Source organism: Parambassis ranga, chromosome 8 (genome assembly GCF_900634625.1).
Source record: "Parambassis ranga chromosome 8, fParRan2.1, whole genome shotgun sequence".
NCBI lineage: Eukaryota > Metazoa > Chordata > Actinopteri > Ambassidae > Parambassis > Parambassis ranga.
This window is the reverse complement of record NC_041029.1, coordinates 16,212,557-16,237,243: the sequence shown is the minus strand read 5'-3', so window position 1 is coordinate 16,237,243 and position 24,687 is coordinate 16,212,557. Positions and strand designations below refer to the sequence as shown.

At 44.7% G+C, this 24,687-nt stretch overlaps 1 protein-coding gene across 2 annotated transcripts in view; it reads left to right on the top strand.

Annotated features, from left to right (window-relative positions):
* Window positions 1–9,898: 9,898 nt before the first annotated feature.
* The window catches only part of mast1b (microtubule associated serine/threonine kinase 1b), a 32,746-nt gene continuing 17,957 nt past the window's right edge, over window positions 9,899–24,687 (top strand). Inside the window, exons 1-2 of one of the 2 annotated variants that reach the window (XM_028412755.1) lie at window positions 9,899–10,637; window positions 16,605–16,633. In XM_028412755.1, coding sequence (XP_028268556.1) covers window positions 10,599–10,637; window positions 16,605–16,633 — 68 coding nt within the window. In that variant the 5' untranslated portion in view covers window positions 9,899–10,598. Of the gene's footprint in view, window positions 10,638–16,604; window positions 16,634–19,050; window positions 19,181–24,687 lie in introns of those variants that run through there. The other variant, XM_028412757.1, reaches the window with a different exon arrangement.

The following is a 24,687-nucleotide window of genomic DNA, read 5'->3' as shown; positions in this document are numbered from 1 at the left end:
GCGTGCTGCAAAACACAACTTCAGGTCAGCTTGCATTTGGTTTGTTTTAGACAGGTCATGATGTGAAATAGGTTATATGGACCCATCCCTGCTGTGTGTATTATTGCTGCTGGCTTTTAATCTCACCTCCCCTTGGACCTGGTGTGCCAACCTAATCCCTGCATCGTTTTCTCTCTCTCTCTCTCTCTCTCTCTCTCTGAGTGTCCTTCCAAGGCTTTTGGCCAGATGGAGGGTGTCTTGTGGCCTAGATACAACCGCCTAAAACCAACACTGTGAAATTGGTGACATGCCGCAGACATGATTGGTTTTGGCAACAAAAACCCGTGCAGGGACCGGACAGACCACTCATTAAATAAACACACAGACTGAGAGCACATTAAGTGGAGAATCACCCCCGATACATGTAGAAGAAAAAGGAGGAGGAGGAGGAAATGAGGGCTCTCTTGAGCCTTGTTGTCCACCAGACTGTTTCATAACAGCTGAGGGTCATCGCCACACAGCACTTTATTTCTGGGGGGTGAGAGCGCAGGAGCGAGAGGCAGACAAACATCGCTTCATCTGGTAATTAGAGGAGGAATAATGATATCCTTTGTGTCAGAGCTATTCAGGGAACAGAGAGGGAGCAGGAGGACAAAGCAGGCCATCGCTGCTCCCTCTGTCCCCTTGTTGTCGTTCTCATTTGACAGGGTTGGGTCAGTGCCTACCTTTGAGCCTCCAGCTGGCCCGCAGCAGGCACGCAGTGTCACCCATCCTTATCGGCTCACTAAACTCAGAGACATTCATTTCCACCACTTAGAGTTTCTTTGATTTGTTCCACTGACCTATTTCTGTAACATTTTAACCAATGAGCTGCAGGAAGAAGAGGCGAGCAGCGGAGCATCCGTCACAGCTGAGCTAATAGCTCAGCTAGCTGAACTAAGAGGTCACAGATACGAGTAAATTAAATCCACATTTTGTTTAACAGATTAAATGATGTATCGTGCATTAGCATGCTAATCAGCTAGAGCCAGCCTGTACCATTGTGTAATACCTCTTTGTACCACTTGATGGTATAGTGAGTCAGGGTAGCATCTGGTTTTCTATCAGTCCAACATGAGAAGAAGAAGTGATGCTGAGCTAATTATTTGGGCAGCAGTGGCTCAGTGGTAGAGCAGGGTTGTCCAATAACCGGAAGGTTGGTGGTTCGATCCCAACTCCTCCCTAGTCATTGTTGTGTGTCCTTGGGCAAGACACTCCAGTGCACTTACTGGTGTGGTGCTCTTTGCTGGTCATTGTATGACAATTTATTAACAATATCCCTTCTGGGATTATAAAGTATTTAAAATAAAATTATGGTCTCAAATTCTGGTCAATTATGTTGACAAACAGGAAGTGATTGATTGAAATTGATTGAACATGGCTGACGCTCTTTGCAAGCAACCACTGGAGGGCAGTATTAACAGGTGAGGCAACTAGCTAAGGGTTGTTTTAGCATAGAAGTGCCCTCTTGGTCTACTTCTGATAACGTCGCCTCCTCCGACCACTAGAACCCGACAACGCCAAGCGCTTACGTTCTGGTTCTCGCAGCTAACCAGGCTTGTCATGACGCAAAAGTATCTTAAGTTTTGACAATATCTACTTTTATAAGCTTCCAGGTGTTAAATGATAATTAAGGTGTTAATAAAGGGGCTCCTGAGCTCACCTGATGGGGGGGGGCATCTGATACAAACCAAATGTTTGGACTGCACACAGACGGCCGGTTCTATTTCATCACGGTGAGGAAATCCAATACAGAGGATATCTGAGATAATCCTATACTTCCTAAACTACTTAAACTCATTAAATGCTACCTGATCATTTGGAAAATTATCCTGCATTTTAATCTCATTCAGCTGGAGTTAAAACATGGAATGATAAAGGAGAGCTCAGACTCTAATCCCCCAACAGAAGGTCGGGTTCAGTGACCTTTCAGTGCACAGAAATGCCACATCTAATGTCAGATTGGTGTTTCTTTCCTAATGTTTCTTTGCTTAGAGGACATATTTCAAATGTCACACAGAGTGAAAAAGGTTTGCAGGATCGCTCAGTGATGACACACGTCAGCTTCTCTCTTTTGAAATCTTTATTTTTTCACTTGTCTTGTTGATTCGGTCGTGACCTTTTTGTCCAAATACGTGCGAAACATCAAAAACATCAGGACATGTTTCACCATTAACTCAAAGACAGTTTTTTCAATACATCAGCTGACACTCAGGCAAAGTGACTTTATGTTCGAGAAATATCCCTATTTTTACAGCTTAAAGGCAACTTTATGACAATAAAACATCCAAATACAAACAAACATTCAGAATCCTCGCTGCGTTAACATGTCTGTAATTTAAAAGTCCAGTAATGTTGCTGTTGAGCTCGCAGGTCTGCAGTAGCTGCTCCAAAGCACTCAAATAGTCCCATGTCTCCACCTTGTGATCACATGGTGCCACCGCATGCAAATGTCCATTCGTTGTAGTTCATTTGTGGTGATTCCATTAGAGAGACTTACTTTAACAAACAATCTGTAGAGACGAGCAGCTTCTCAGTTTGTTTCCTGTCCAGGTGGTCCATAGGGCCGTCACCATCAGTTGCCGTTAGGCCTCAGTCTTCTCTCCTGCATATTTTTCCCAAAGTTCATAGTCAGTGTCGCCACGGCATACGTGGATAAGATCATGATGGTGCTCCCCACAAACTGCGACGAGGCTCCCCGCCTGGCTGCGAACCTCCAGCCACGCCTCTGCAGATGAGCCTCTGCTGCCTCCACCGTCTGAGTGATGGGTTCCATGTTGTCTGAGAAACTTCGGTCTGTCTGTTTCCTCGGGATGATGGACGGCGTCCTTTTTCCTGCTCCGAGCTCAGCACACCTGCTCACCTTGTCCCCAAACATGCTCCTTTATCTGCTGCTTGTTTGCAGACGTCAAATCCTCAGACTCAGCTGGGTGCCAGAGTGCGTAAGCAGCACCTGTGGGAGACTGATGGACTGAACAAGGCCTTCTGCCTGCAGGGCGAACTGTCTAGACAGGACTCAATAATAGAACAGGAGTCACTTAGTCTGACCTTTCCAGGGACAAAAAGAAGATTTAATCTTCACAATATTCATGATATTGCCACAAAACTGTCCCACACAGCCCATTAAAAGTCTTTAATCGCGCTAATGTAATTACTAAATGCTTTTTCGTAATGCAACCATTTTAATATAACATTTCAGGGTGAGCAAGCTAATAAATTATCAGCTATGATGAACCCAAGCGGTCGTTTGAATTCATATTTTCTCAGCAGTAGTAGCCAAAAACTGTTTCCGTAGCTAGCTGAGATAGCAATATGTTTGACTTGATGCAGCTAACATAGCTAGCACCATGGATGACATCATCAGCCTCATTAACATCCACTGGTATTTAACTGACTTGCTGGCTTTCTCTGGTAGGTGCAGACGTCTCTGCGTCGTCGTCTTCCTCATCACATCTTTCATATCCAGATTATTGCTTTCTGAAGGCACTCCGCTATCTGATCTCATTTCCTCTGCTCACACAGCAAAGAAATTAGAAAAAAAAGTGAGACATAGAGTCTATTTCTGACATTAAAGAGAGGATAAGACGCACACAAGAGTGGAATGTTAATGCCGGAGCCCTGTGTGGGGATGATGTATGACATAACAAACACTGAGACAGATTCACGGCTGCGTTACAAGCACGGGGATGGATGGCAGAGAGAGGAAAGTTCTGACAAACAACCATGTCTGTCCCATAACTCTGCTGCTGAAATGTCACCTCAGTGAGAGCAGATCAATAAGAAAGACAGATTCTGTTTTTCCCTTCCTGTGCAGCTCTGTCTGCTTTCAGGTCGGTCTGAACTGTGAGGTTGTCTTTTAGAGACTCCTTTCTGTCCTCATGGAAGAGGTCAGTCTGAGCACAAAGCCGCAGCTGTTTACTGCATTTTGGATGCTGCTGTGTACTGCTGTCGAACACGTCGTAATAGGCTTAGTGCAAAGTGCATGAAAGCATGTTTGTGTGTAGGTTGATCTTTTCATCAACTTTCTGAGGAACACTGTCTGCCAGTGCTCCTTTGAAGCTGCACCCAATTACCATTAATACTCAAACACACACACACACACACACATTTGAAGAACGCCTCGACTTTAATCAGCTCTCCATCTCGCCGTGCAAAGCGCATTTTCTGATAACATCCGCTTTTGTTCTTCTCTCCGTCGCTTTGTTGACTCCTCTGCAGCTTTCGCTAATGAATAAAACAACAAGGTTCCTGTCATTTCTTCTTCTTCTGATGGGTTTTATCTCATTGTTGCCTCCACTAATCATACTGATGCTGTATAAAGATGCTAAAGCTACGAGGCGCTCTCAGTGTGGTTTAAATTGACCTAAGAAGTCTGCAGAGGACGACTTCACAACCTATATATGAAAAGACATTTAATCAACTCGGTAATTTTCTACAATGACCTGCTTATCATTACAGCTACAGAACGGGAACACATATACAAACTTCATATGGAGTTCCACAGGGTTCAATTCTGGGCACTTAACGTTTTTATTACATGTGTCATATATGATCATTTGAAGGACATAAAAACGGACCCACAGCCTCCCTGTGTTCTTGGATGACTGTCGTCAGGTTGTTGCTTTTGTCTTTACTTCCTGTTTGGTTGTAACTTGATGTGCCAGATGGCTGATTCCATGGAACCATCTGGAAGGTTCTGACCAGGCAACAGTGGCTGTTAAAGGAACATTAGATTGGATGATCCCTCTGTCAATCACTGCCCAATACAAGGTAACTTTAATTAATCAGATCAACGTATCACAGAAGAGGAAACACAACTTATCATCTGCAACAAACTTCTCTGCCGTTTTTTTCTTGGCTGTCACAGAGAAGTCCTGTGTTACATCATGTAGTGTTGATGTCCTTAGCCTTTAATGTGTCATTTTGTGCCATAAAATGACACAGTTGTGTAGACATGACACTTTTAATGTGCCCATATTGTGGTGCTACGGTTCAATGATGATGATGATCATCGTTTTAGAGCTTTTCCAGATGAATAATTCATTCTCCCCAAATGTGCATGCTTGGAAAATCAATGTCTGGATTCACATGTGTGTGTCTGTCGCTCTGTGACCTGTGTGCGTGTGTGTGTGTGTTGGTGTATCTTGGCTGTCATGAATGGACCAATCCTCTTATGGAGCACATTTGTGTGATGTAGTTGTTGGGTTTAGGGACACCCCGCTGGGCCAACAGCAGGAGAGGTGCCTTCTGATTCAGAATGAGACACTGTGGTCATCAGGATTACCCACAATGCCCCGCTGCTGCTGCTTCTGCTGCTGTCTGGCCTTGTAATTGGTGACGTCAGCCTGTGTGTGTGTGTGTGTGTGTGTGTAATAAAAGATCAGTGCAGGAAGCAAAGATTGAAAGATGAGGAGTAGAAAACAAGAATGGGATGAGACATTTTCATCTTTGTTCACAGCGGTTCCACATTAAGATACAAAATCTGTTCTGCTGTAAACACAAGAAAAACATCCTGCACAACATCTGACACCTTGGCTTTAATCTAATCTAATCTAATCTAATTAAACTAGTAACGTGTGTGTTGTTTTAATGCTGACCTTAGTGTGACTCGATGAGCGTCTTACAGATTAAGTTGTACCGAAGTTCTCTCTCTGATTCAGTGAATGAAGGGAGTGACGATCCTTTAAATGAGATTAGAAACAGACTAAAATATTCCTCTGACTGGCTTCAGATGTTTAAACAATGTCACAACCAACCAGGTAAACTCATTTCATTCCATTAAGTGTATAAATCAACAGTAAACTTTGATAATTAGTTTGATAAATGTGGACTTTTGAGGATAAAATGTATTATTTCTGTTGACAAGATGCACCACTGAGCCACATCAGGTCATTCCTTCCTGTGGCCATCAAACTGTATTTCTGGCCTGTTATTGTTTCATGCATTCTGGTTCTGATTCTGGTTCTGAGCACAAAACAACATGCAGAGTTTAAGCATTGTCTCTGTTGCACTGCCTGTTCTCACCACAAGGGGTCACCATGGTGACTTACTGGGAAATCATCCAGCTGCACATTACTGATGATGCTGCAGGAAAACAGTGAAAGATGCATTTCTTAGTTCAAAGTGCAAACATGTACACAGTAGTGATCCACTAGAGGGCGCTCTCCAGAGTAGCTGGAAGTTTGTAACCATGGATGAGACCAAACATCAATCCAGATCAGTGAGGTCTGCATCAATGCGATGGACTATGTTTCCTACTGAGGGACCAGCTGGGACAGGGTCACACTGTTACACACTGATCTCTCACAGTCCGCAGTCATGATGGAGCTCACAATACTTTACCTGATTTGTCCCCTCAGACTGAAACCTCTTCACCTGGATGAAGTAACCCCTGCTCTCCACGCCTGCTGGACTAAATGTGTGAATGCTGTAGGACAAAGTTCCCTGCATGCTGCTCCATCTCTGTGCAGTGAGGATCAGCAGCTGTACAGTGATGAAAGTGGAGGCCGTGGTCTGGACAGCCTCTCTGCTCCCATCTGTTCACATCCTGTGTGTGTGTGTGTGTGTGTGTGTGTGGTTAGTGTATACAGTCTCGGTATGTGTTGATTTTTCCTCAGGGCAGAGCGACTTGAAAAATCAACTGATTCAAAAGAAAAGCTTTACCAAGCTGAAACATATCAGGTTTTCTCCTGAGAGGGAGGAGGCTTCTGAACAAACTGCTGTTCACTGGAAGCAGAGAAATGTCAGCATGTCTTTGTGATAACACTGCCGTGCTAATTAGGAGGATTTGACCTTCATTCCTGTGGACGATGAACAAAACAGCAGCTTCTTTCCAAACAAAACTGAGCAGCTGTTACACTCGGAACTCAACAGGATTACAAAGTCATTACATAAGAGGATATGAAAGCACCATCACTTAGCCGAGCCTCATCAGTCCGCCCTACAGCGACAGCATCATGAAGAGTGTCTCCCCCTCAGCCACACTTCCACCTGCTCTCGCCTTTTTTACAGGAAGATCAATAGCCTCTGTTGCCTGCTATGTGTCCACCGGCTCTGCATTCAAAGCTGTGACAGAGCAGAGATGAGTACAAAGACAACAAAGCAGGAGAGGCGATTGTCTGTTCGTCTGGGTTTTACACAGGCAAACAAGCCGCAGAACAAACTACTGCCATCAGCACTGAGGCGATCTGCCTCTCTGACTGCCAGCCAGAGCGCCAGCCTGACAGCTCCATTTAATCTAACAGCCTTTAGGCTACCAGCCTGCTTACTGAGGCTGATTTTTTTTCTGGCGAGGTTTGTGTGTCTCTCAATGCGCTCTGACACAGCAGGGTTAATATCTGCACTGAGATCTGTTTAGAAACAAGCCGAGCAGTGATGGAAGAGTCTGCAGGACCTTTAGGTAAAAGTACAGATATGTTTAATGTCACCATAATTACTTTAATGTCCCATAATGTCACAGCACACTCACCTCTTCTTAGCCTAATTTAGCCTTGTTAGCAACTACCTTTTTAAAAAAAGGAACACAAACACATTCTCAAACCCAACTTGTCACAAACTGCAGTTCCTTGTGTGGCCACTTGAGGCTTCAGTCAGGCTCCATTTGGGTCATATTACTGTGCTACTATAGCTCATTAGCAGCACCTTAAGGCCCCGTTCACACTGGAGAAAGTCAATCCAGCTAGAGCAGGATTAAACTGACATACGCGTGTTCGCACTCAATCCGGCTTGATCTGTCTTCTTTGTTGTCCTCCTCCGGTTCAAAAAGCAGTTTATTCCTTTGTAGCCCTGTGGAAAATAAACCCGGGGCAAAGCTGTCGTAGTTTTACGGTTGTTTACATACGGCTTTTGTACGTGACGTCGCTAGCCTGATTGGCTAGCCGCATTTGTGTTCAGACCTGAGCCACATTTTAGCCAATCCGGCTAGATCCAACCTCCGAGAGGAGTGGATCGAGATCTATCCGGATATATCCAGATTATATATGCGGATACAACCTGAATCCCGCTCTAGCCGGATTGATTTCCCCAGTGTGAACGGGGTCTTTGATGTGCTGTGTAGGCTGACAGACTTCGATAAAAGCACTATAGTGTCAGGAATACGCACAATGAGATCTTACTAGTGAGAGACTTCAGTTCGTAGACCTGTTCAGACACTGTAGGACGTATGAAGCCAAACTGAGTTGCTTGTTTGTTTGTCCCTCTTCTTGTCAGTCATTTGAGCCAACAGCATCCCTGCTGCCATTTCCTCTTGGATTTTGCCAGCGTGGGCTGAATTTGGATGCTCGATTGCAGATCTCCTGCTGCGTCTGGCACTGATGAGGTCACGGCTGCGTGGGCAGCCTGGACCATATGTTACATAAAAAACTATGTGAAAGTCCTAATCCCCAACAAGGCATTACGCAATGACTTTGCCAAAGGCCCACCAGCCTGTCTGTCGCAGCTGTAGATTAACAAGTGGAAACAAGTTTTTTGTCTCACTTCATCCAAATAAATCACTGAATGTTGTGTCTGTCAGTGGGTTCCTCACTGAAATGCTTATTCTCTGCGCACAATAATCTTGTTTACAAAGGTCATGTGAATGATAACCTAGCTGGAATTTCCAGTAGTTTCCAATATAAAACCAAAGCACACAGACACACAGTGCATGTTAAAACTAAAAATGGCGTAGAATTAAGTAAGAAACCTTTATTAGTCCCACAATGGGGAAAGGCAGCCCAGCAAAGAGCGCCATACACCAGTGAGTACACTGGAGGCTATGTAGGTAAAGCTCTCTTGCCCAAGGACACACAACAGTGACATAAACATGGATGGATAAGCTACAAAATGTTAGCTTTTAGCTTGTAGAAGGCAGGCTAAAAAAAGCAAAGTTCATCAAGTCACCACTAGAGGCTGCCTCCAAAAGTCCGTCAATCTCCTGTTTTGGTCTGGATAATCTGACTGTCGGGGCGTTTGAATAATTAAGGGAGGGGAAGTTGTGATTGACAGGTGGATGCTGTCACCTCTTTGTCCATGTTTGGATCAATCAGGAGTTAGGTTGACTCATCCACTGCTGAGATGGCACCTGCCAAAGCCTCACACCTAGCTTCAAAACAAGGCTTGAGGAAGACCTGTATGTGACATCAATCAGTTTTATTGGTTCACTATGCCATCTAGTGGCACAAAGTGGTACTACACACATGCACAAGCTAAATAGCTGCTACCTTTAGCTTGGCGTATTTACAGTTTACAGGCGAAAAAGACCAACAAACTACTGCTGAAATAATCAGCTGGGGAAAATTCAAAAGAAATGTGTGTTATTCTAATAAAAACAGGGGGAACCATGCAACCATGTTGTACAGCATGTTCAGTGCTGTTGTGTTCATGTTTGTGGTGCTGATTTGGACTCTTTACACACATCATGCAGTAAAGGTGAGAACAGCAGTGACAGCTGGACACGTCTTCAGTGTGGAACAGGGCCGTGAAATATGTGGTCGCTTAGAGCCCCCAAGAGCACCAAAAGTCCATGATAAAATGTATATTTTATATTTTAAAAAATATAAGATTGTATGGTAATGATAGTGGGTATGTTACACACACAGTGCAGCCTATAGGATGATTAAGCATCTGATGCTGAGGTGGTGGTATGAAATTTTGCTTAGGGCCCCATAAAGGCTTGGGCCGGCCCTGGTGTGGAATCATCTTCTGGATGACGGTTGGATGTCCCTCTATTCATCTGAGGAGGAGGAGGGGGAGGAAGAGGAGGAGGGGGAGGGGCCAGAGGGAATCCCAGGAAGGGGTTACAAATATCGCGTTGCTGCTGCTGTCCCACTTCATTGAGGAAGTGAAGGTGGAGGAGCAGCGGCGGACTGACTGACTGACTGACTGCATGAATGAAAGAGGAGTTTGAACCTAAAGTGTTTTTAAAGAGGAAGAAGAGAAGAGGAAGGCAGCGTGCGCGCTCTCCTCAGTGATGTTCACGGGACCGGACAGGCTCCTCCGCGGAGAATCAGCGGCAACGTCAGCCCGGCCGAGGAGCTGAGGGATGATGGAGCGCGTCCCGCAGCCGCAGCGCTGCTCCGCCGCCGCGGCGCACTAACGTGTGAAATGATCGCCTGGTTGTTCGTGAGCTCGGAACGCGCTGTCCTTTGTAGCCGACTGTGGCGAGGACGCTGCTCACGTTTCTCAGAGTGAGACTCTCCAAAGTTGGGGACGCACATGGACGTTGTGTTTGCGGGGACTGTGGAGGCCTCGGCTCGCTCAGCTGGACGGCATCAAAGCGCGCAGACCTCTGGCAAGACGTCAAGGATGCTGGGAGGAGGAGCGGCAGCATGACGGCGGACAGAGGACACGCAGGACCCGCTCGTTGCTTCTTTACATTCGCTTCAAAACAGACACTATGACTTGAACCACTGCGTTTTCTTGGTGACACGGGATTCCTTGTGTGTGTGCGCGCTTCTTTGGCTCTGTGGTGTGTGTGTGTGTGCCAGGACGTCGGGTGTGAACTGGATGCCGCAGCCCTGCTGGGTCAGAACACAGAGCAGCGAAGGGGTCAAGGGATTGTTTTAGTGACGGGGGGGAAACCCCCTGCAGGAGCTCCGCAGGCCATGGATGACTCGGGGATTATCCGGCGCCGGAGGCTGCAGGTGAGTTGGAGATTATCATCATTAGAGTCAGGCCATCACTCCTCAGAGAGTTTATCGACCTCCTAATTTATCACTTCTTTAAGGTCAGGCCGCAGCATCATCATCATCAATATTTGCTCCAAATCCACAACCAAGAAACGCAGAGAGAAGCTGCACATTTATTCCCCATTGATTAGCATTTTGTTAGCTCTAAATGATGCTGATGTTATTGACAGGATGTTGTCATCATCAGGTTTCTCTGTGACCCCTTTGCTTTTCATTTTTTTTGCATCTACTCGCTCACTTTATAGGATTCATTTCATGTGCCGTCTCTTTAACAAAATGTTGGTAATGAGTGGTCACTCATGCATACTGATCTGCTCATCCATTATAAAGCAGCCTGCTTAACCATGGGTCACACACACACACACTCCCCTCCTCCCTCCACCATCTTTGTGTGATTCAGTCAAGTGAACTGAGTGGAGATGAGCAGCAGCACTGCAGGCCTCCTGTGGGTTCTGTGTGTGTGTTTGATTTGTCTCAGATTATGTTTCAAGAAGAATTGAACCTCCAAGCTGCTCAAAGGCAAACTGACCCCCATCACTACGGAAAGACAGACAGACAGACAGAGAGAGAGAGGATGATAGTAGTGAGGTGTGTGGATGGTTTCCCGTCTCATCATCCCCGCCGCTCAGCTCGCTGCTCTGCTGCTGTGATGTATGACAGGAGCTGCCAGGGAATTAATCATCATAGAGGCACAAAGTCGCTGTCATTTCATAGATATAGGCAGACCATAGCTGGGAGATTTAGTGTGTGTGTGTGTGTGTGTGTGCGTGTAGAGTTTTATCATCTTTATGGTTGTGTGTTTGTGTCCATCAAATTGTGTGTTGATGTGTGATTGGCTCCACTGCATCGTCAGTCCCCGGGGCCTCATCATCTCAACCGTCACTCACACACACACACACACACACACACACTCATTCTCTCAGCACCATATGGTGACACACCCCGCTTCCCTGCAGTCGGGTTCAGAGGTCACACCCATGATGCATCGCTTCAACATGACTAACAAGAAAGGAGCATGGTATTTGTCGCTGCTGCGTGCTCCGTTTAGGTCGTTGGCACATGTATACACAGAAAACAGTACAAAACTATTATTTCAGTTTATAATGTTTGGTTATAGAAACAAACGAATTATTTTACAGATTTACAGATCTATATAACTGGACTGTTTCCTTTTACAATAAAAAAAATGAAGCTAGCCATCGTTAGCATCTGCAATATTCAACCAATCATGCTGTGACCTACTCAAAAGCCTTCGAGCTCGGCTAAGTAGCCTCCGCTCAGACCCGACTTGGTGTCCCCTGATGGTGCATGTTATTAGCCTGCCAGCACTGACTGTAAATAAAAACAATATGGACGAACCTTCAGTGAGATCCAATAGATTTGTATGAAGCTCAGCGTCGCCATCTTGGCAGCACCTGTCAGTCCAAACAAGTGAGTTATATAAAATGATTGCTCTGTTGACATAATGAGGAAGTAATCAGGAATAACATGGAGGTCAATTAGAGTTCACTTACTATTGGAGCAGTCGTCAAGTGGTCATCTGAGGAACTGCAGTTCACTTGTCACTTGAAATAGATCCTTTTACATTGTTAAACACATACAAGGCTGGCTTGTCCACCATTTTCCTTGCTACCATGGTAACGCTGACCTAAGTGTAAACAGCAGATGCTTGAGTCAGCATAAAACAAAATCTTTGTTATCGTTTTTCCACTGAGATGGTAAAAGCTGACCAATCAGACTGCTTCTCAGGAAGCAGATGGCGTCCATCGTTTATGTTTGTTTTTGTTAAGCATTGACATATAATATAAATAGCAGCAAGGAGACACTCATGGCCGTCATCCATCAGCTCCTCTCCCTTTCCCTTCTGTCAGACAGTCCGTCACTGCTGTGGATGACGGCCGGACGGCTCGCTGTCTCCTGGCAGGCGTGACAATCCCTGATTGATCCCTGTTGCCCCCGTTAGCCGCCATTTTTCTTTGGACTGTCCTGCGCAATCTGACTGAGCAGCTTTGTACTTCAATGGCTGAAGCCATTTTATTATATGAGGACAACCCTTTTTTTTAATATTATTTCTTAAAGTGCAGCCCATGTGCCTTTCCAGTCACATGGGCTGCAGGAAGAGTGACTCAAAATATGAGGTCATGATAAAAAAACAGGCCCACACACACACAAGTTGTTGTCACAGCAAACGTGCTTTGACAGAAATAGGATATCTGCAGGTCAGACATTTAAAAAGAGCTCCACACACATGCATTACATTACAAGACAGTGGTGTTATCAGCCTGAATATTCAAAGATGTTTGCCTTCTGTTACACAAACGCACACTCAGATCAGATGATCATTATTAAGCCCTCCTCCTCTTCCTCCTCTTCCTCCTGGAAAATAAACCTAAACCTGGATAAAAAGAGCAGCCTCCGCTGTCAGAGGAGCTAATGCAGCGTATAAATGTGTGCCTTTCTAATCTGTGATCGGCAGGCATGTCATGTTTGTGACACAGATTTCTATTAGCTGTCAGACATCCTTTGTCACCAGCAGACATCCTTAGTGGGACTTTTTTTTTTTTTTTTTTAGTCTCATCAGCCTCAAGACGATGTGTGTGTGTGTGTTTTAAACAGTCTTTATTGATGTGGGAAATGCAGCCGTGCAGTGAGAGAAATAAGCGTGGCATTCTGGCAAACTAATTACACCACAGGAGGATTAAAGCTTCAGGATTCACATATAAAGTGAGGATCATGTTTCCATAATGATACACTGGATCGTCTGAGGCGGACAGTGACCATTAGAGGAAGATTAGGAAGTTGGAAATGAGTTTTCACTTTGTGACCTTTTTTTTTTATTATTAATTAAAGCTGGGTTATCGGTGAATAAATATGAAAATGTGTGTGACAGAGGCCTGCTTTTAATGGGATTCTTGTCAGGTTAATAAAGGCCATGTCATTCGAGGATTTAATCATTAAGCTGCCATAACATAGTGCTATAATCTACAGTTAGGACTCCTCACAGAGGAGGAAGATGGATGTTTTATGTTCATGGCGCCTCTCTCAGACATCATGGCAGCACTTTGTTGAGTGTGCCAGATGGTCCTTTTTATTGTCTAGACATGCCTGAACAAAAGTCTGCTCTGCTCCTCTGATAGCTATAATACATTTGAATAGTAAAGAATCTGTTTATGCAAAATAGACCTGAAGTATACTGATAGTATAAAGAGTGTGCACAGGGATGTCGGAGTCACCCACGGGTAAATGTTGTCCATTATTATCATTATAAAGGCTCTAATAATACACAGAGATATGTTCTAAGTAATGATGAAACAGATCTCTGTGCATACCCTCTATATATATTAAAAATGTGAATGTCATATTTATTCCCTAATGAGGTCATTCAGTACAAATTAAGCCTGACATTAGTTAATCTACTAAGCTAATGCTAAATGCAGCATTTTTCCCAATAAAGTGTGTGGTGCAGCTGATAGATATCGATCATCGGGGGGAAATTCGTGTGACTCTACTGAACCACAGGTTAGAAAGTTGGTTGTTGGTCTCTTTCCTTCTGTTAAGCAGACAAGATGGCCACCACTGACGGAAGGAAGTGTCCGTCATTCGATGTTTTTGACCATACAAACATAAAAAGCAGTGAAAATGCACTCAAAATATCCTGTTTTAGTACTAAAGGATGCAATTTGAGCACAAGGTTAACATATGCAGCTTCTCACCACAGACAGGAAGTTGTGTTTCCAGTAGTTTTGACGTGATAATGACATGATGGAGTGTTTTAGGACCACCGAGCTGACGATGCTGTCATATATCAAACACCGCTCTGTAGCAGCACCGCTAGGTGTAGTCTGAGTTTGTTTGTCATCTTCTCCTTGGTTCTGACAGCTCAGGGTCAATTAGTCAGATCAATGAAGGACAAAGTGAAGAAGGATCAATGGGCTGAATATTCAGTGGTGCTTGTAAAGGGGGATTTGTTTAAACCCTCAGGACATGGAAACCATGTGTAGCCCCTGATGATCCTGAGGTGTGGAGAAGGCGACTTGATTGTTTTCTGCTCTCTGCTGAGAGTTTCCCTCTGATGGATGGTACCGAGTGCACTCGGCTGGTTTAGTATTATCAGCAGTCACTCTCACACAGCCTTTATCTGAAGGTTAACCTAATAATTGCATTGACCGAGGTTAGCAGGAGGTCGATGCGATGCTAACGGCAGCTTAAGAACGTTACTTTGTGTGCGACAGAGGGCAGGTGTGACGCGGCTAATGCATTAATTGCATCTGTTATTATACGCCGGCTTACATCTGAGGCTGAGCAGCAGGCAGCGTGCGACGCTCACAGAGAGCCGCGGGCCAGAACACTCCACAGCTCAAGGATATGAGCCCCCACCTCCCTCACCCTCTGCTCCACCCTTGTTTACCAGCTCCTCTATCTCAGCGTGCAGAGCCAGGCTGTGCTGGCATGCTCACACTGCTTTGCTTTGGTGCAGTGAGTGTCTGCTGCTGTTTCAGCCCTGTGTTCCCTGTCCAGCTGGACTCAGGAGATGGAGGAGTGGGGGTGGAGGGCGGTGTGAGGCTGGCAGCAGTGGCAGAAATTACATTTTTAAATGCAGATACACATAATTTATTATGATATGTAGAATCTTATCAGCTATGACAGGACACGGCTTTAGCATAGAAGTCGTCCAACCTGCTGGATAAGCTCCATTATCGCAGTTTATTACGCAAGTGGTGTCCGAGGAAGCAGCAACACACTAACAGGTCCATGCTAGACCGAAAACAAACCCGGTCTGGTCAGCTCTCCAGTTAACCCTTTCCAGTTAATTCAGAGCTTCAGTCATTTGTTTTCATTCGTTTCCTTCCTGTCAGTCCACATGACAATAATCGTTCAACATGATAGATTTGAAAACTAACAAGTTCCCCTCATATACACTACCGTTCAAAAGTTTGGGGTCACTTAGAAATGTCTTTATTTTTTTTAAAAAACAGTTGTTTTTTTCCAATGAAGATAACATTAAAGTACCGTAAAACCTTTATTTTGCCTAAATCGCAAAATTGTCCCTGCTTATATTTTATATTTTCCCTTTTCTCCATTCTCTCGCCCTCTTTGGATCAATCGAAAAACGTCTTGCCGCTGCTTCTCCTGAATTTTCTTCGGCATATTTGACAACTGATGGTTTAAATTTATTATCGTACTTCTTTCTCTGTGTCGCCATGGTGACCCTTGCCATCTGAGAACACGTGAAGAGTACCGGTAAACAAAGGCAGGTTGTAGCTGACACGAGTGTGTGTTTATGTGTCTCCAGGATAACGTCACACGTTGGCATAAATTGTTGTTTTTTTATGTTATATTTATAGTTATATATTTGCTCCTTACCTTATGAGAAAATCTGACCCAGGTTATAATTGAGGCCAGGACCGGGCCTGTAAACGGGACCGGCGTCAGTTTGGGACTCGGCTATTATTTGAAGTTTTACGGTAGTTTTACGGTATCAGACTACAGTCTAAACATTGTTAACGTGGTAAATGACTGTTCTAGTTAGAAAAGGATTTTAATGGAATATATACAAAGGTGTACAGAGGCCCTTTCCCAGCAGCCATCACTCCTGTGTTCTGATGCTACATTGTGTTAGCTAATCGTGCTAAAAAGGCTCATTGATGATTAGAAAACTCCTGTGGAATGATGTTATTTATTGAACTGTTCTGCTGATCAGAGAAGCTGTAGACCTGGCCTGGAGACCCCAGACAGAACCATAGTGTATATGTTTATGCAGTTTAAACACTGGAACCTTAAGGCACATGGTTACGGCTCAGCACAAATCATAGTTAGCCACAGTTGCTAAATTTACGTGTGGTTACAGTGAGAGATGATTTCAGTCTGTTTCTGTACCTGATCTCTCTCTTTTTTTGTTTGTCTCTGCTTTTCTTCCAGAAGGATTTGCCACTGCCTCGCAAAAACAGCAGGTGAGAGTTGTTCCCTTTGTTTACCTCCTCCTCCTCCTCTCCTTCCTCCCTCCTACTTTCCTGTCTTTTCCCTTTCTTTCTCTGGGGAGAACCTCCGTCAAGGTAAACAGCCACGTGAAGCTGTCGTTTCATTGGCGCGGCCTCTCCTCGTGAGCCGGGGGTTTCTCGGATCATCAGCATGATGTTCACGTTCTGCTGGGGAGCTCGGAGGATGCTCCAGCTCGTGCTGTGCAGTGTGTAGCTGCTGTGTGTGAGAGGAGGAAGAGGAGGAATCCTCCCCGAGTGATGCTGCAGCGTGTCGGAGGCTGATTAGGGCCGCTCGGGACGCTGTCCGTGGTGCTGAAAGCCTCTCAGCTTCTCAGGATTTATCTCTGCTCTTCTTCCTCCTCTTCTTCCTCCCATTGCTCGGTTATTAGTCTCTCATTTCCAACCCCGCGGCCTTTCAGCTACCCCTCGCTCTACCCTTTAGCTAACCCTCTTTGCTTAATCCCTCCTCGCTTCTCCTTGTAACTCGCTCTGACACAGCTACTCTTAGATAATTGTTCATAAATGCTTTTTAACTTAATGCACTGTGGGCTTTTATTTTTAAAGATAGTAGTTCCCAAAAGGTTTATTGTGTTTATACAAACATGCGTGCCTGTGCCACATGCATCATTCCTCTGATTGGTTGTATCCGAATGCATCTAGAGGCAGAGTTTGTTCTGTGACCGTTGGTTCTGCCCTGTGTGGAGTCTGCACGTTCTCCCTGTGCCTTTGTGGGTTCTCTCCGGGTGCTCCGGCTTCCTCCCACATTCTAAAGACGTGCTTGTTGGGTCAATTGGTCACTCTAAATTGCCCGTAGGTGTGAATGGTCTGTCTGTCTGTATGTTGCCCTGCGATTGACTGGTGACCTGTGCAGGGTGTACCCCGCCTCTTACCCATAGATAGGCTCCCCGTGACCCTGCACTGCAGCAAGAAGCGGGTTAATAGATGATGGCTGGATGGTTCTGCCCTCTGGAAATCCACCATGAACCCACATAGACCAGGCTAATTCTATGTATAGAACACCCAGATTGTAGAGACCAAACTCAGAGGAAGATCAGGTGAATATAGGGGTTGTAGTTCGGTAGGTGGCTAGCAGCACAGAATAAAATCAATTATTGAAATTATTGTCGTGTTGTCACTCGTCCAGCTTGTTACTTTACAGTCTGCTTTTCTTCGGTCATTAATCTGTTTCTCAGTGTCAGAGGTGTCAAATGTTTTACCAGATTTACTTACTTACTTTTGTGCCAACACCTGAGGTAGGAACCAGAAAAAAGGCCCCGAAACAGGCATCTAAGAACTTTAATCATTTTCAGTTCCTGCTGTGTAAACACAAAAATGGAACCAACGTTTCAGTTTCTCAATAATAACAGAGCCCACACCTCCTCATCAGTCGGTTTCACACTCCTATTTCTTCTTTCGTTCTGTTGTTCTTCACATCTATTAGTTGCATTTTTCTTTATCTAAGCGTCAGCAGTACAAGCAGCCATACATTGGCCTGTTAGTTCCTGCTGTGGAAATGCACCTCATGAAAAAGTGTCTAAAAGCACCTTAATCAAGAAAGTGACTGATCATCTCAGGAGAGGATCACTAAGATCTGCAGAGTCTTAACAAGACGTTTCATCACAATGAGAGGAAATCTTCGTGTGAGTCAGTGTTCTGTCGTCACAGCCCATTACCTCTGTCCCCACGCGCCTCTTTCGTCCCCGTCTCCCACTCCTATCCATCTTCTCTATGCTACCCGCTCATCCCAAGTCATCATGGGTAATCAAACATGAAATGATGCCACAGACCCACTTCTGTTAGTCTCTGGGGCGTGTTGTACCATCCATCTCACTGCTGCCGTCCAGCTTCACCGCCGTGGTGCCCCTCTCTCCGGAGACAGGTGTCCTGCTGTCTCCTTCACGTCCCTCTGCGGGACACTATCGGCCCACACTGTTCATTATAGATCGGCTTAGTGGTAAACACAGCCATCATCATCATCAGAATATTTTTTACAGTTATGTAACAGTCCACATGACCTTGTCTCTCAGTCTTCACTCAGACAAATTGCCTTCCTTGTACTCGCTCTTTCCTTCATTCATGGTGTAAACAGCCCGCAGTAGAAGCTTTTAACTCAGATTCTTTCATGGCACTGAGAGGAAAACACAAAGCAGACACGCAAACAAGTCCCAAAACTACTCTGTGGCACCTTAGCCTTGAGAAAATGACCCACAATCCCCTGCTGCTTTTTTGTTGTTTCTTTCTAAAAAGAGACCCACCCTTCCTCCTTCTCCATCCCTCCCACTCTGCCTCTCTCTCTCTCTCTCTTGCTCTCTCCATTGCTTCCTCGGACAGTCTTACTCAGACACACAGACAGCGGCGTTCATCTAAAGGTTGTAGGAGTTACTGTGTGCGTTGCGTTATGATGACATTTTGCCAAAGACCTGCTGCTTTCTGAGTGCTCTCCCTTGCTGCCGCCGCTGCCTCTGTTGCTCCGAGCTACACCTAGATACCAACCAGCAACATGTTCCGACGCACCAAAAGGTACAGCAGAGATGGTTTATGAGATGTGGGGTGTGGAAGAGCTGGCTTCCTCTTCCGTGGGTCCTTTTTTTTTTTAATTTAGTACTAATTCCTTTTCCTTGTTTTTGTATCTGCAGTCTGCATGTATGTTTATTTTTCTCAGATGCTTATTTACAAACTGAGAAACTGCAGAAAACATCTTCTAAAGTTAGCAGAAGCTAATAGCATGCTAATTAAAGTGGTATAAAGACTAATCAATGCAATGTTAAACCTCTCGAAATGATCTATAGCGCCCTTTCATATGCGATCGGACATTCGGCTGTCGTCAGAGCATGAATCATCATGTTTTAATCAATAAGCCACGGTCAGTTTATCAGATTTCATGCTGCAGCCACAAAAGGATGTACCCACCTGCAAGCTAGCTGCTAAGCTAAGTGTTTGAAAAAGTGTTTTTTGTCAAAAGTTGATTATAAAATTGAAACTTGAGTAGGTAAAAGTGAGACAGTCCAAAGACATGGGACATAAGCAGGTGGCCTTTTCACTGTGAGCATGTATGGTTAAAGAAGTAACTTACATAACACATAACACAATTTAACACAATCATGTTAGCATGCTAACCTAGTAAAAAATAAGCAGTGTTGTGTGTGAACAGGCCTCACAGAGCCAATGAGTGTGAGTCTTAGAAGGACCAACATTATCCGTATGTATGCTCACGGCTGCGCGGTGTTTAAAAGTGAAGGTTCGTAACATTTGGCAGTATTTGGATGTGCTGAATGTAAGATGGAGTTATTGAAATGTTGCATCAGTGACTCATCGTAGTGACATTTCTGGCTTCTGAGTTGCAGGTAGAGTGATTCACTGTCTGAAGTGATCAATGATTACATGGGTCTGATTCACTGACGCTGACGGAGGATTTTCTGGGTCTACATCAGGGTTTTCTTGAGTCAGATACTGAAACCTTTAAAAACAGTAATACATAAATAAAACAGCACATTATCTAATGTTTTTAAACGAATCATACGAGACATGTTCTCTTCTAATCTAACTGATGCTTTTAATCACTCTGCTGTCAACATCCTGAAAATCTGAGCTGACATTCGAGCACCAGGGGTTTCCTCTGCAGCAGAAGCTGTAGTGGGTGTCGTGCTGAGTGTCTCAGAGTGCCTCTATTCTCCCCTGCTGATCAGGGATTAAACCAGCCTTTATTAGAGGGGAGACACTCACTACAGCCCACCTGAGCCCACACACTATATAGGCAGACAGATGGACATAATGCAGAAGTCTTTTAATGCCTCAGAGCCAAGCAGAATCGCACACTGTGGGGTTTTTGTTAGCAGTTCAAACTGTTTCCTCCAGCGTTTGAAAAATACATTCAAGATGATGACGCAACGTCTCAGCCAGCAAAGAGTGAAGAAGAGGGAGTGAGTGATCAGGATGATGAAAGTGAAGGAGGTGAAAGGAGGAGAGGCTGGGATGGAAGCACAGGGCCCTGGGGTGATATCTGTGTCTGCTCTTCCATTAGGGACCAGCTCACTAAGGTTACGTGGGCATGCAAGTCACGCATATACTCACTCTGATGCTCCTCTTCCTCACTCTCATCCTTCCTCTCTTTCTGTTTCACTTTTTTAGTCATTGTTTTTCAGATTTTGACTGATGTAAGCCGAGCTCTTTATCTAATCATGAATTCTTTGTAAGTGTGTGTATATGCACTTGTATAGCTATGTTTGTGGGGACCCAGGGAAGGTGAGGGCATTTCTTTTGGCACATCTTCAGTGAGCAGTTCAGATTTACTAAATGACTCAGAAATGCACCAAGTGGAGTCTTCACAAAGATAGCCATTCAGTGTGTGTGTGTGTGTGTGTGTGTTTGTGTTACATACATTGTGGGGACTTTGGCCTGATTCCACAGACACATTGTGAGGACCTGACTTCCTTATGGAGACCAAAATGTAAATGATAACATTTAAAGTCGAAGACTTTGTTTTGAACGTCTAATCACTATAATGATAGGATGTGAATGTGCAGAATATGTTGACAATTGTCAATATATGTCAAACAAAACTGATCAGATTGTGGGTTTCATCTCTCACGCTCTATTCCCACATCTCAGTTTGCTTAAGAATACATGGATATCTGGATGTCAGCTGTATGTATACCCACTAGCTGCACTGGAAGCCTTTAAGCATTGACCTTTGCCCTGAATGGCTAAGCCGTGTGATGACAGCTGATGGGATCGGACCAGATTGATCAAACCCTAACCTGTTCATTGGGAGAGTTAACGAACCTACCACTGACCTCGGTGACCCCATAGGAGTTTTAAAAGCCTGGAACCTCCACCAGTTTTACACTCTGTGTCCCAGTGCTTTGAAAAATATTTAAGAATGAGTGAAGAAGTGTGTCTGTGTGTGTGTCTCTGTCTGTGTGTGTGTCCCTGCTGCTTTGGCTCAGGTGTGTTGCGCTGTGGGGCAGACGGCACGAACACAAAGCCGATAATTGCCGCCTGTTTTGTGCCTGCGTGCCACACACGTCTGCTCTTCTTCATCCTCTTCTCACAGCACTTCTCTATTGTAACTAAATGAGCCGCTTCACTTCACTTAACATCTATGTGTAAACCAAAGGAAGGTCAGTGTGAGGCTGGGGCGTGCAGGTCAGGCTGCAGTCTGTCCTGCTCACTGCTGCAGCTTCCCCTCCCACAACGAGCCCACGAGTATCTGCTGCAGGTGCCGCGTCTCCCTTTAACTCCCACTTTAAGAAAAGGGCACTCTTTTTCTCTTCTTGTTAGAGTAATGGGACTGTTATTCTCTTTGATCCACTCCCTTTCAGGGCTGCTGTTAAAGGTTGTGGATGGCTCTAAATGTAGCTGGGCTTGAGTGATATTGCCTCTGTCAGCTGCTGTGTAATTTGCAGAGTGGGGTGGAGGATCGGAATCTATCACAGGAGGTGAAATAACAGAAGAAAGTCTGCCTGACTTTTCTCCTGGCCATAGATGAGTTCCACATTTAACACAATAATGCTCAGATCTGAGTGAGGACAGTGTTCTTCCTCAGGCCCTCACCATGCCCACTTCAGCTTCCCTTTTACTGCTGGTCATGTGCCTCCATTGGACAATACAGTTACATTTGCTTACACAAGCTGAGGCTGAGTACTTTATACATATACAGCTAAACAGGAAATTTAAAGGCTTAGAAATAAAGCCGACATGGATGGGCACTTCCTGTGCATATAGCCTCTTGGGTTGGATCCAGCCTGGTACAATAACTCTATTAAGGGTTTAGAAATAATGATTTATGTATCTCACGTGATTGAATTACATGAACATTTTGTACATTTACATGCTTCAAGTCAAGACAATATTTGGATATTTGGAGCAGAAGTGAGGTGGAGGCCAGGCCCTGCCATCATGGCGGTGTCCAGAGGGGCTTTAAATAAATAAATAACATTTTACAGGTAACTACACTGAATACACAGAGCAGCCATTTTACTAAGGAATGGTTTCTATCAGAGGTGGAGGAAGTACTGCAGCTTGGTACTTAAGTAAAAGCACAATTACCCAGCAAATTATATACTTAAGTAAAAGTCTTAAGTACTTTTAAATGTACTTAAAGCATTAAAAGTAAAAGTACTCACACACTGAATATATATGATTGATTTCCATTGCAAAGGATCTGAACAGGTTAAAATAATCAAATGAAAATGGAGCATGTGTAGTTAATGTCCATGTTCAGTCCAGAAGCAGCTGTGGACAGGTCTGTGTGTCATGAGGCAGGCTGTGGGCATCAAGTGAACAGAGAGGCTGCTGATAACAAACAGGCATTCAGCATGTTTACTGTGTCAGTGTTCCTGCTGTAGATTCATGTGATGATTCATGTTCATCAGACATTAATGGATGGACCTGTGTTAGCAGACAGCAGCTAACTAGTTAGCTCACTGAGCCAGAGCACCGGCATCATGACTGAGGCTCATTATAGAAACACAGCTGGCAGCGTGACACCACCTCCATGCAGAGTCTGACCTCACATCAGTCCAGCACTGTGTTCATCACATGGAACAAGGAACTACAGACACTGTAGAAATGTAGTGGTTTTACTTAAGTAAAGTACAAATACATAACAATTTACTTAAGCACATTAACGAAGTACAAATACTTAGTTACTTTCCACCACTGGTTTCTACCTTGTCTGGTCTTAAACTCATGCAGGTGTGTCCTGGTAACAAAGGACTTCCAGCTTCGCAGTTCGAATGGATGCACTATTTAGGATAAATATAACCTGTACACACTGTGGTTTATGTATATTAGGCTTATATTTAATATCCTTTTCCTCCTGTTTTGGATGCAAGTTGTATCACAGGCAACTTTAGTCTGATTGTTGGTAAAGAAAAGCAAAAAGTAGGCAACCAAGAGCAGAGGAAATCATGTGTCCAAAAGCCGAACACAGTCCTGATCCAGCAGGAAAACCTGTTCAGCCGTCGGCTGTCCGACCTTCTTCTCGTGCTCTCCTCCAGCCCACTCTGAAACATAAAAGGCTCAGCTCACACTCAGACTCTTTGACAAGGGACCAGGATCAATAACCAGAGGAACAGTTATCATCATCATTTATTGAAGGTCATTCTACTCTGATCAGATCTGACCTTTTTTTCTGGAATATTCCCTCCCAGTGAATCACTGCAGTGAGTCCGCAGGATGCAGAGTTTTCTGTTGAAACGCTCACATCTCACCGACAGAGAGCTGATGGCGTGCTGTACTCTGGCCAGCAGCCAATCACAACTGCCGTTTTAGTCGCCTATTTACTAATACACGTCGCTGAATGTGACCCTGCACACAACTCGATGTGATATCTGTGTGTAAAGTAATCAAACAGGGTCAGAAATCTGTTTTCATTACTCTGCTTGCACACAGGATGCCCTGATCAATCACATATATAACAGACTTTATGGATATTGATCACATATGCCAATAGGCTGGATTTAAAGCTTTTGCTATTGTGCCACTTCACACGTTTGAATCTGGATCAATTACATCCTGACGAGGGTGTCTTTCTGCAACACACACACACATTCATCAGTGCATGTGTGTGTACAGTCCATTGTAGTTTCAGGCTTTAGTTTCTTCAGTTATTGCTTTTTTCAAAGGGGGAAAAAACAGAGAGAGAGAAAGAGAGAGAGAGCGGCTAATACAAAGACGAACTCAGCAGCAGGACGGTTAATGGATTCTCTGCTGCAGGAAATCAATGTAAACACACAAAAACACACAACTCAGCCTTGAGTTCCCTCCCTTTTAAAACCAAACCCTGTCGGTATCCGATGCTACGTGTAAACATGAAGACACTTTGTGTGTATTTACCACACATCCAGGCAGCCAGCAGGCCTGCTGCTGCTGCTGCTGACGGAGAGTCCATCCAAAATTCAGAGTGAAGCCTGAGGGGCTTGTTTCGTGCTGGATGGTCAGTCAAGATAAAGAGGAAGGAGGGGGGGGGTGTAGAAGGAGAGGGGGAGACGCACTCCACTGCACTCTGGCCAACGGCTGGAGGT